At 39.6% G+C, this 13,034-nt stretch overlaps 1 protein-coding gene across 2 annotated transcripts in view; it reads left to right on the plus strand.

Annotated features, from left to right (window-relative positions):
- Positions 1–9,231, plus strand: part of ITPRID2 (ITPR interacting domain containing 2) — a 43,448-nt gene extending 34,217 nt beyond the window's left edge. For both annotated transcript variants that reach the window (XM_054069959.1, XM_054069958.1), the window contains 4 exons: positions 192–257; positions 949–1,362; positions 7,475–7,593; positions 7,982–9,231. In XM_054069959.1, the coding sequence (XP_053925934.1) occupies positions 192–257; positions 949–1,362; positions 7,475–7,579 (585 nt within the window). In that variant the 3' untranslated portion in view covers positions 7,580–7,593; positions 7,982–9,231. The remainder of the gene's footprint in view (positions 1–191; positions 258–948; positions 1,363–7,474; positions 7,594–7,981) is intronic.
- The last annotated feature ends 3,803 nt before the right edge of the window (positions 9,232–13,034 follow it).

Raw genomic sequence — 13,034 nt, forward strand, 5'->3', positions numbered from 1 at the left:
TATTTGTAAATCTTTTTATAGAAGAGGACCAGCTTTAAAAATGACTGAAATAAACTTTCTTCAACCAGCTTTGCTTCTTGTTTCCAAGTTTCTGCTTTTACAGAAAGCTGTCAAGACGTAGCATGTTTATATATTAGCTTCTGACAGTGCTGAAAAAATACTCAATGCATGAACTTGACTTAATTTTTCAGGGTATGTATGGAAGCAGAAGTGCTGACAATCTATCATGCCCTTCTCCTTTGAATGTCATTGAACCAGTAAGTAAATTGTTGTGTGCTGTATGTTTTACTAAGAAAAAGAAACAGGAAGGAACTTCTTAAAAAAGGTTACAGGACATTCACTTGACACATCATCTTGGAAATACTTCACTCACTTGAGTGGTTCTGTTGAGAACAACTGCATTGTCCTTTAAGCTAAGTTAATCATAGATGTAACATGCTGTGAAGCTTTGTTTGGTTTTAGGAAGAATATGTAGAAGTGGGGCATTGTTTGCATTTAGTTGATATAATGACTCTATGCTGAATTTTGTAGGGAAAATTATGTTATTTTTCCTGTGTTTTATGCTGGGAGTCCTGTGTAAGCTCCTGAACCACTGAAAACAAGTGGTTCAAAGACTGCAGAAAATAAAAACAACCTAAATTGTTTTAGCAAAGAAAACCAAAATCAAGCCTTTATATGTGCCTCTGTCAATGTCTCTGGCAGGATGCTTTCGTATTGCAAAAGTCAGTGGCTTGGGGAACTGCCACAATTCATGTTTATGTTGGCTTTCAAAAAAGCCCATTCCTTTTTACAATCCTCTTTGTTGCTGTCATAACGGCAAAGCATATATTTATTTTGTAGCTGTGGAGGGAATGAGTAAGTGATTGAATAAATAACAAGAAAGCATAGTTGTGTCTGTATGTGACTTTTATATGCTTATTCAGGAATGTTTCTTTTCTGAATCTTTAGGTCTCTGAACTTATTCGAGAGCAGTCATTTCTGAAGTCCGAACTGGGTTTAGGACTGGGAGATCTTGGACTGGAAACTGTCCCACCAGAGGGTACAGAGTCTGTATTCTCCCATGGAAACTCTGATTCCTCTTCAGTATGCTCTGGTCATGCAGGTAGAAAAGCTGGTGTTGGAACCTCTGAACTAACAGGAAAATCTAAGGGTCAAGGCAAGAAGTTATATCGAGCCTCTGTTGCCTTAACGCCAGCTCCCCCAGTGAGAGCAGGTGGTGGACAGCAGGTGGAAAGCTCTGAGGAGTTCGGGGACTCCAAAACAGAGGTGGAGCACAAACTTGAAAAAGTGTCTCTACTGCCGTCAGTTGATGAAATCCACAAAACTGTGGAGCAGGAGGAGCTGCAGCAAGTCATACGGGAGGTGAGAAGGGAGGGGCTGAGATCTAAAATGTTTGAACAGTGTTTACTGAAACCTAAAGACAGGGTGTCTATATCTGTTGGCCACTTGGGGTTTCTTTTCCCTCTCAAGCCAAGGCTCCATACTGTTATTGCCTTATTTCTAAAGACTTGGAGGTTGTCACTAGGTGTTTAAGCCACAGTTGTATTCTTGTGCAAAGCAGTAGACATTTTTTTCAGTGAAAGTGGTTAGCACATAAATTAATAGGTAGCTGCTACTATAAATCTGGGTGAGAAAGAATTTGCCATATCTGCTGCCTGATTAAACAGCAGTGTTTCAGATTACCAAGTGAAATTTCATGTTTGCTTGCTAAAATGCCAAGTTGTGAGTTAATTGGAGGAAATACTGTTTCTGAAGCACCTCTGTAATAAATGTTAAAATGCTTTCCCAGTCTGTCTACTCAAAGCCTCTAAGGATTGTAGGAGTGTTAAGTGAAGCAAGCTGAAGTCAGATGAGAAGTTACTGCAGACTTTAAGACTGATGTTGGACTAATGCTGTTGGACAAGTTTTATTGGCAGTGAGTGAAAGTGAAGGCTGCTTGGTTACTTTTCCTGTGAGCTGCGTTAAAAAAAATGGGACCAAAACTGCATATTTTGTTAGTGGCATGACAGAAACCCTTATGACAAGTACTATAAACAAGAAAAGGAAACAAAAGAAACTTCTTGTTCTCAAAAGCAGTGCCCATGAGAGAGTGGAATGAGCTCTCTGCTCTGAGTACACAGCAGAGGCGTATTGAGAACCTGTGGGTTTTATTCCTGCTCCTTCACAGGAGAACTTAGCTGAGGATCCCTGTCCCTTAGCCTTTAGGTTATCCCTTGAATCTTTGATATGGCTCTGCCATAAGCCCCTCAAAAGGCCAGGAGAGGCGTCATGCTCAGGGTTGTACAACAGGCTGGGCTATAACACTGCAGTACCATCCAGGTCTGCTTGCTTTGAGACTGTGAGTAACTGGAACCAGTTATGCCTTAACTTTGCTTTTAAAGCTGATGATGCTCATCTCATGATAAAGCATGAGCTGTAATTGCAGAGAGATCTTCTGCCACACCTTCAACCCCTCTTCTTTCAGTGGAAAAAGAGGCAGAGCGTACTGGACTGTAAGGTGTCTTTTACTCATTGTCTAACCACAAGATACTGCTGTATCTATCTCTGCAAAGGAGAGGTATTTTCTTGACTGACTCGCTTGGAGCTTTGCTGTACACTAACATTTTACACTTGCACAGTGAGTTTTGTGAAGCAGTAGAGCACTACTAAAGAGTCTTTTGAGAGAAAATGATGAAGCATATGTGGATGTTTACTTGGTTTAGCTTTGGGTAACTATAATTAACCAGAGCTGAAAGTGCAAAGAATAATGCACGGTCATAAGCATTAACACTGAACCAACTGCTGGTGTTGAAAAAGGATGCAATTTGGCAGTGAAGTGAAATGGAGATCTGCTTTCAATAAGTAGCCTTACAATGCTTTAGCCCATGAGGTAGCCCCATTACTCAGTGGGATGAGTTGTAGAAAGTGGCATTATTCTGTGTGAGGAAGGGGACAGCTTGTGGTAAGTACAGTCAGACCAGCAACCCCATCGTTACTGTGCTCAGCATTAGGAATCCAACACCTTTGGGTCATCACTTGTCCTTACAGTGGAGCTTGTGATGCTACAGCTTTATACCTCTACTTTGAAAGCAAAGGAATTAATGAGATCAAGTGGCAAGCATTCAATTTTTAAATGTCTCCCTCCCCTGCCACCTTCCTGCTGTCATCTTCTCTAAAGTAAGTAGCTGGAGTAAAGTTGGAAGGAGACTTGGGAAAAGCCTTGTTTTGGAGATGTCACAAAATACTCCTAAACATCCCAAATTCTCTTTTTATGGTCCATTTTTCCCCTTTCGTCCCTTTGAAAGGTCTTCCTTGTCTTATACTTGGAGAAAGCTTGCACATGAGGTATTTATCACAACTTGCACTTTGCTGCCAATTCTGAAGTAAAGCTAGGATATTGCATTTGTATCATGCCCAGCCCTTCTGTAAAAACCTGCGTGTTGGAGGATTGGTGTCATGGTAGAGGATTGCTAAAGGAGAAACTGAGAGAGGAAGGCAAGAGCTGTAATTCAAATATACTGTAAAAGCAGCAGAAACAATAAAGGGAGCTGGAGTCAAAGTTCCAAGTTATTTCGGTCAATATTTTCTCTGAGGTTAGTCTGTGTGGAAGTTCCTCTTTAACTTCATTAATTAATAGCAAATAAAGATATGTGCTCTGCACAGACATTGTTCTTTGGGTTGTACTGAGGGCATTGTAATTCTGAAAGAATCTGCACTGAACTGAGAGGCTACTATTCAAAGATGAGCAGTCAGCAAATAACGGAGCTTGACTCACTTTGTAAATGTTTGAGCACACAGAGAGATTGTGCCTCAGTTTAACTTTATTGGCAGCCTCTTTCAAATCAGCCCACGTTCTCAGAATGAAAAGTTTTGCAGGTCAGAATTAACATGCATTGGCTCAAAGCACCTGGTAGTTTTTTGCAGAGCCAAGGTATGCTATTAAGTATGGGTCAAGAAAATCTTTTGTATTTCATAAGAGCTAAAACAGAGCATAAATTGAAATATATTTTCCTTAAGTAGCCCTGTTGTTAACAAAGGAATTGCAGTTTCATTGTCGTAAGAAAGAAATCTAGTAGGATGTATTCTTCATGTATGCACTCAAATGTTAAATCTTTGCTTATTCCTCCTGTTTTCTCTAGCATTGTGACCTCGTGTTGGGGGAAAAAAAAGTCAGGCAGTGTTTCAGAATGTGCCTGGGTGGGTTGTAATGCATGTGAGCTTTGACCTGTAACTATTTGCTGGCATCAAAAAAACCCTGTGGTGTTAACTTTTACCGTTAATGTGCTGACTCCCACAGAAAAGCATTCAACAATGTGAAATGTTAAAACTCAAACAGTAGCCCTCTTGTTTAGATGAAAATACAGCCTGACCTCCACTGTAGTATCACATAGTATCACATAGAAGCACTTAATGCTTGACTCATGGTCGCAGTGTCACAAGGAGTGCCACTGGGCCTCCTCTACTCTGCTGCAGTTTGAAAGATGTGGTAGTTTTAAAAGCTTTCTGCTCAAGTGGAATCAGATTTTGTTTTTGCAAATAGTTCTCCATTGTAAGTGACATTTAAGGCAGTTATATTTTAAAGAAATGTATGATTTTCCTGTCAACATTTGTTCTAAGAGGCTGTAATGGGTCTTTGTGGGCCACAAAGTTGGATTGATAGAGAATATTCCCTTTTCCATTTTCAATTAAAATCCATGTTAGCTCAGTGTCAATGAAAAGTATCTGTTGGTTGTTCGTACTTCTTTTGTGCAGATGTTGGGCTCCTTTTCTTACTGTCTTGAGCATAAAAACTCACCAGCTGCTGCCATGAAGACTGGCGCAAGAAGAAAATAGAGTAGAAAATAATTCTTTTAACTTTAGAAAATATGCTTAATATCCAGAGTACGAGCACTGTGAAAAGTCTCATTCCCATTTTCCATCATTTGGTGAAGAAGACCCATCTCCATAATTGCCGCTGTGGCACGCTAGACTCTTGATCAGGCCGTTATTTAGCAGCAGCATAATATTACAGTAATGGCAATTCTTTCACAGGGAGAAGAAACATCACTGGTTTACTGTAGTAAAACTGTCTATGAATGTGGTACTGTGTTATTAATACAATATTGAATATTAGTGTTCTGTCAATGCGGTAAATGTACCATAAATGAGTGAATTCTCTCCTCTTTCAAATGATAAATTTTTCACTCAGTTGCTAAAAATACTGGTAGAGCATTCATTGACTAGTTCTGTCTCCTGTACGAAGGAAGCCTCGGCAGCAGGCTGTGCCCTTTGCTGAGTAAATGGAAGGTGCAGCTTGCCCTAAATAATTTGTAATGAAAAAGGCAAACACTGGCAATTGTCATGACATATGCGTGGGACTGAGTCACTGCAGGAATTGATGCACGCCTGCCATGCAGGAATGACCTTGATGAGTCTGGAAAGGAGGGAGGAAGCAGTGGCAGCGAAAAGGAACAGTGGAGTGTGGCCTTGTTGTCATCCGTGTGGGAAGGTGAGAGGCAGAGGGCTCAAGTGATCCACCAAGGTCAAGCCAGAAGTTGTTGGAAGAGCTGAGAATAGAACAGGACCTGCTTCCGTTCCAGTCTCCACCTCACTGCATGACTCTCTGTCATACTTGACCATTTACTTGCTAATTTGGGAAGTTTTTATCAGTTTTCTTTGGAAAGTGATGTTTATTTTTGCCCATCCGGCAAGAGAAGGGCACAGAATGGCTGTTTTGTAGCGTATTCACAGACCTACCGTGTGTGATCCTGGAGAAGAAAAGCAGAGAGCAGCGTGGGTCTCTTACGACAGTGTCCTGCCAGAGAGCCAGGGTACTGTTTCACTGTGCCAGCATTTCTAAATCTCAAAGCCCTTACGTCATTGACAGCGGTCCTAAAGCTTTGTATGTCTGTGTGTGCCTCGGCATACGCATCCTCAGGACTTGCTGCCCTCAGGAAGCCAGGTTGTGTCACACGCTGGCTTTTCTTTTGTTAATAAGCAAACAACTCAACTGGAGACCCGTTTCCCAATAATATTAGAAGCGCTGCATTTCTGTTTGATGCAAAATAGTAATGAAACTAGGAACTTTGCCACTAATGATTTAGCATTGAATTGCATGCCAATGAGAAGGAGAGGAAAATAGCTTGTTGCTAATGCTGCTGCAGCCCTTCTGACACTGTTGCTTTACCTTATTGACACACCAGGAAAAGGGCAGACCTATAAGAATAATTGCAAGATGCTCATTGAGTTGATGAGAGACCTACACAAACATGGGAAGGCTGTTGGAAAAGCTAGGTTTGTGTAAATATTCCTGTGGTATCAGTGGGCCATCAGAACATGAAGGGATTTGTTACTGGCAAACCTGGGATTAAAAACTTGTGCTTTTTTTCTGGAATAGAGTGCCACATCCATGTGATTAAAAGCTACTTTGAAGTGACACCGTGAATGGTATTCTCTTTAGTCTGAGATTAGTTATTCATGCCAGGAAATATTTGCCCTTTTCATAAGAAAAGGAAAGCTGTGTTGCTTGACTGGGCTGATGAGCACTTCTGTAACTTCAGCAGCCGGGCTCTGGCTTTTAAACCCTGTGCTCTCTCACTATCATCATCCTCCCTTGTCCTCAGAACTGCTTCTGAGTTGTTAGACCTTCTTGAAGACCATCCAATAAATGAGCTGGTGTAAAAGATTTCTCATACTTGCAAGCAGCCCATATTAAGCCCTGCTGCTTTACAGTATAATATGATCTCGTAGAACTGTTTTACCTCCTTTTATTCATTGTTTCCTTTAGTGTAGCCATCAGTGCTCTGCTTTTCCTTTGTTCTGGCCTGAGCCACACTCAGGTGCCTGCTAGTAGTGTAAGTCTTGTTTGTTTTATGTAAAACTTAAATGGGTTAATGGGTAAACACTTCGTCACAATCCCGTGAAAAATAGTCTTTGCTGGCATAGCTCATATCCCAGTAGCCGACTGATGATATGAGCAACTATTGAAGTTTTCTGTTTCTTTGCTACTGAAATTAGGATTGATCTTTTGATTTCGATGAAAACAGCAGATCATGTTCATGGACTTGGACCTTTCCTACTGTGAAATCCATTTGTGAGGCAGATCAGTCCTGCCTTCCTTTTCAAGAGATGATGACTAATGTGAGAAAGCAATGCATTTGGGGTAGTTTTGGTGTGTATATCTTGAAATGTTATTTTCAGAACTTTGCATAGTTGAAATGTACTTTTTCTTTATGTAAACCCAGCTATCTGAAATGCAAAACGTATTTACCATCTGGAAAATTGAAACTATTTTGGTTTGTATTTATATGGTATACAAGAACTTTAAAATTACTTGACAGTTATTTTTCCAAGAGAAACCCTCCTATGTTTTTATATTTGCAGTTTTTGAAAGTTGATGTTTTTGGTGGTGTACATTTTCATATGTTGATAATGTCAAACATAACTGCAATATCATTTAGTTTCTCCATTGATTATGCAATTTAATGACCTTAAAACTTTGGCTGATTGCTTTCAGATCAAGGAATCTATTGTTGGTGAAATAAGACGAGAGATAGTAAGTGGACTGTTAGCAGCTGTATCACCCCAAAGCAGATCTGCAAAACAAGATACACAGCCGTGAAGCTGGTATTACAGGTAATCTTTGGCAAACTGCCACAACCTCTCTTTATTATTTTGTTATCTGAAATATTGTTGTTAACATAAACCTTGCTTTGTTTATATTTTCCCCTTAAAACATAAGTGATCAAAATTGAAGTTCATAAATACAGAGGATACGATAATCCTGGATAGCTTCAGAAAATCAGCTGGTTTATAGTTTGGCTTATTCTATTGCTTTCATGCAGTGTTAATTGAATTTTAGTTTGTGTGCTCTGTAATGACTGCATGTGAATGCATCATGTGAGAAGATTTCTGTTATTTGCCTGCCATAGCTAAGAATATTATCAAAATGCTTACTTAATCATAACAAGCAGACTTCCAAAAATCTAATTTATGTATTCGTCTTGCTTTTCTTTTCTGTAAGGTTGGATGTAGTCCGAAATGCTGTGCGATTCTGCTTTGGGCAGCATACACTGGTGAAAGTGTCAAGTTATTTTTGCTTCAGGAGATGTTAAAGCTGCTGAGATAGGCTACTGTATTCGACGCTTGGTTCTATGATGTGTACCTTTCCTTGAGTTCATCTATAAAGACTTAGACACTTTAACTAGTTCATTACTTTCCTTAAAGCATCAACAAAACTGTGGCTTTCTGAAAGGTTCTGTATTTATTTGTATGTCCCTGTTGTAAGTTTTATGTAGCTAATTTCTTTGTCTTATGATGCAACATGAAACTTGAAGATTTCCAGACTTAACCAATTTATAAATAACACAAATGCATTCAGCCTAACTTTTTTTTAAAAAAAAAACACAAAAAAAAACCCCAAAAAACCCAAAACCGCCCCCAAAACACTGACCTCTATGAGGTATTTATTGTGCAATAACTGATCCACTTTAAGAGCTTGAAAGAACCAATAATGGTTTCCACTGCTGTTACTTAGTTCCACTTCAAAAGAAGAAAACAATCCTGTTGTAAAAATTGCTGTTAATTCTTGGGAAGGTTACTATTATCAGAGTGGTAGAATGACATAAGGTTGCTTAAAACTACTTAAAGTTCTGACACTGAAAGCCTTGTCTTTGTGTAGAAGACCATTTGTAACTAATTTTATTTGCTTCCTTACTGTTTGCTCATCACTCTATAGAAAAGTGCCTTTTATAAAGTATTGGTTTTTGTCTTTGTGTTGACTGCTCTCGGTCATACCAAGAGAAGTTCTCTTCTGTTTCATATTAACCAAAATGCAATAAAAATACTGATCTTCTGAAAGCAATTAGGATGTGCAACTTGGAATGGATGAATGACCTTGCTTGTGTTATGGAGAAATGGAAAAAATATCTTTTCCTTCCCCACCCCTCACTGAGTCCTTTTTTAGTTAGCCTGGTGAACATGTGTTTGTTCCAGTGGAGCAGATTGGAAGTCATTGGAGGTTTTACATGGTCAAATAGACTTTTTGTGGATATTTAATATCCCGTTTTGTTGTGCTTGGAGTCTCTTTACTCCTTTGCCATTTCCATCTACTAAAACTCTTTACACTATGCCAAGGTGGTCTTTAATCAAAAATAGTTGCAAATATAACAATATTATATGAAAAAGTTTATAAGATTTTAAATTTTGTTAGGAGGAAACACAAGGGCTGATTTCTTAAAACAGAAGTGTATATTAAACCAATAAAATATTTATTTTGCCTATAATCTGTGTCGGTGTTTTTCATTTGCGTTATTTACTCTTTAGCAAAGTAAGCAACATAGATTTGAGCAAATATCATACAGAATGGAGAAAGTAGAAAGTTCCGGACTTGGGTTTCCAAAAGCTTTCAGATGTTCAGGGGACCTTATACGCTTAGGAAATGTGAGAGAGAAATTTGAGAGAAGTGTTGGCACTTAAAAGCAAACTCTTAAAGTTGTTGGCTCCTGTTGTGGCTACAAGAATTTGGTTGGTCTTGACCTCTTCTCAGAGTTCATTGCTGTGAGTAGAGCCAGAGCTTTATTGAAAACCTCATCTTACATGTTTAAAAGTCGAAACAAATTTTGACATCACCTACGCATGGTAATCTGTTGGTAAGTTGGTAAGCTGCCGTAGGTTTCTACTTTGTTTTGCAATTGCCTAATTGTGCAGTTCCATTCCGAAATGCCACCAGAGGGTAACCAGCCAGACCCAAGTGTCTGCAGCCTTCGTTTGTAAAGGCGCAAACCCAAAACCTGCTCAGATAATTGCAGCAGCAGATGATTCCCCTTGTCCTCTAGCCAGATTAATTAGCATACTTGACCATTAACAGCTCCTGTGCCATCTACTGTTCAAAGTGGCATTCCGAGAAAGGCAGCAACTGTAGCTCAGAGCGATGGAAGAAAGTTCAGGAGCAGCAGCCATTGAGCAGTGGCTGCCAGCTGTGTCCTTTGCAGGTGAAGCAGCCGATTCCTTGACACTCAGGTGAGAAAAGTCACTTGTAGGTAACATCCCAGAGTGGCTGAGGCGCTTCAGCTCATAACTTGTAAGAAACTTTGATCTCAACAATGCACAGTCTAACGTTTAATATATCCTCTGAAATTAAAAACTGAATCTTTCATCCAACCGATGGAAGGCAGATTTTTGAGGTTTTGGCAGAGTTTAAAATAAAGACATTTCAAAATGACAATTCTAAAAACATTACTGAAATTAATGAATATACAAGCACCTATTTTTCCATAATCCTTATAACAGATTTTTACAATTCCTAAAGATGTTTCCAGCTAATATTTTTCTGAGTGGCATTTATGTAGATATAGGAATGTCTATAAACTCCCATTTAAGAAACAAAAACAATTGTAGTGCACTGTTGTCATATAAATTAAGCTGGACTGGTATCCAGCTATTGACAATCCTGCATGTGCCCATGGAACAGCCGTCATTATTACTGGACACGTGCCTAACCTGGATGGCCTGCCCTTTAATAATGTCAATTCAGCTGTACGGATTTTCTGAGTGTAGACAGTTTTTCTTTCATTTAATGACTGAAACTACTACTTTCCTTAGAGATTAGTGGGTTTTTTTCTGCTAGTCTGCAATTTGATCTGAACTTTGCGCAGATTAAAACAGCTTTATTAGTGGCTGATAAATATTGGTCAGTCAAATTTGCTGTGAATAAACCCCACAGTAATGCCAGAGATATTTTGGATGCTTTTCTGACCTGCACTGTGATAGTGGTCTTTCTGGCTGCCAGTTAGCTGCAGGAATGTAAAGCCAAGGGCTGTGTTTTGGAGACCCCACGAGCTACCTGTTTACTGTAGGTACAGGACAGCTACATCCCTCTTAGTAGCAAGATACTTACGGACTTGTCTTTAGCCTGCTGCGGAGCAACCTGTGCCTATGGCACAGCCCATAGCAGGCAGAGGTTTGGGGGCCTAGTACTTGGAGATTTATTGTTTTTTTAAGCTGAGTAAAAGCATTGTTATAGCAATAAGCTACAAAAATGACCTCTGCTGAAATGGGGAGACATCTCAGCGCTTGGCAGCTGGAGGCAGTAGCTGCGAAGGCGGGAGCACCCCCTGCACCACTTGCGTTTGTGCTGTGATGCTGGTGAGGTGCTGCTGCCGCTCGCCCATGGCACTGTGCGTGTGAGACCTGAAAAGGAAAGGGCTGAGGATGGTCATGGACCCGGCTATGCCGCTGGGGGTGACTACACAGGAGGAAAGGCTTCTCTTGCTGCAAGTTACTGTGATGCTTTGGAGCGAGGACTCAAAGTGGCTGTGGCCCTGCCCCTGCTGAAAGAGCGGAGAAGCCCTTGAAGCTCTCATTTTTGCTGACCTTGACCTTCATACAGGGAAGGTTGCCGTGTGTCTTCTGCTTTCTCCAAAACTGTGTGGTGTGCAAGCCCTTGGCAGACTGCTTTTATGAGACAAGTGATGCCCAAGATTCTGCAAGCTGTGCATTTTCTAAGGACTGGTTTGCTGTGATTGCCATCTCTTTTAAGGTAAGAATTTAAAGCCTTGATGATACTGTCCAACCACTGATGCTCACTAGTCTTGCTTTACTGAATCCTGGAGGGGCAGCGTTTGAACCGCCTTTGGATTTAGTGTACTGCTGTACACTTGAAATACAGAGTAGGTTAAACATTTTAGTTCAGTTATACCGCAGATAGATCTGTTTCAATGGAACTGGCTATGGGAAGATACTGATTAGGGAAGGGAAGAAGAGCCCAATTTGGAAACTGAAGTAAATCAAGCAATGGCTAGAAATATAAAACAAAATCATGCCTAAAATACTGGAAAATTTCTCTTTTGGAGTTTTTTTGCAAACCCAGAACTCTGACACTTGGATGATGTCATATAATAGAATACCAGCTGGTTAGATGGCTTCAGTCCAAAGCAAGACTCTCTTCTGAATTAACATAATATCAAAGCAATACCTGATTTGATAGGAAAACCAAAAAACTCATTAACTTGGTAAATGCATATTTACTTTGATATTTCATATGTGATATTAGATGTGATGTTAATCCTTCATACCATAGAATAAAAATGCACAATACTGTTAAATTTGTAACAATAATAGACAAGGTGTTTAAAAAAAACACAAACAAACAGAACCAACCAACCAGAATCACTCGATAATTCCAAATAGCTTGTATATCAGGCAGTTCTACATAGATACTTGCTGAGTGATGGTGAATGTTATACACAAAAACATCTTTCTCTTTTTGTGACAGAGTAAATGGGGGAAGTGGACGATGGTTAAATAATTAAATGGTAGCAATGAGAAGGCAGCACAGTGAAAAACAAGAATTACTTGAGTGACTGAGTAGCTGTTCTGCTTCCCGTGAAATCTTTGGTCCCGATAATGGCTTTCATAGGTATTTCTAAATTTGTGAGTCTTTGTGTAATAATGTAGAGTTTTTAATTTTTTAAATTTTTCTGAAGTCATCTGGTTTTCCATAGATTATTTGCCACAACGTATCAGGGAGACTGAGACTCAATTTTTTAAGAAAACATCTATAAAAATACTTCTGTTTAGTTTTTGCGTGTTCAACTTTAGCTTTTGCTTTAAAAGTACCATAAAGACAGAGGAAGTGATTTTAAAGGGCAATGTCCTGTACTAAAGATTTAACAATGCAGGTTTTAAATATGTAATTAATAAATTAGGTATTGTTATTATTGGCGGGAGGTGCAGGAAAATTTACATCTAGGTATATGTTTGCACTGGCATAAGAGATGGAAAAAAAGCTTAGCAAAGGGATTGATTATTCTTTAATAGAAGGAGTGAAACAGCACAGCAGTGCTAATGGTACACTTAAAGTTTTGTCACAGTTAGTAACACAAAAACAGCCACAGCAGATGCAACCATGGTCCAACCTGCGCAGTATCTTCACCCCTACATTGTTCAACAGCAAATGCTGCACTTCGGGAAGAGCATAGCCCTTGGGGCACATGGAGAGCATCTCTACTCTCCCATTCTCAGCAGGCAGTGGTTCTGGGATTTCCTATCCACTAGTGGTACCCTTGATGGATTTA

This window comes from Cuculus canorus, chromosome 6 (assembly GCF_017976375.1).
Source record: "Cuculus canorus isolate bCucCan1 chromosome 6, bCucCan1.pri, whole genome shotgun sequence".
Classification (NCBI taxonomy): domain Eukaryota; kingdom Metazoa; phylum Chordata; class Aves; order Cuculiformes; family Cuculidae; genus Cuculus; species Cuculus canorus.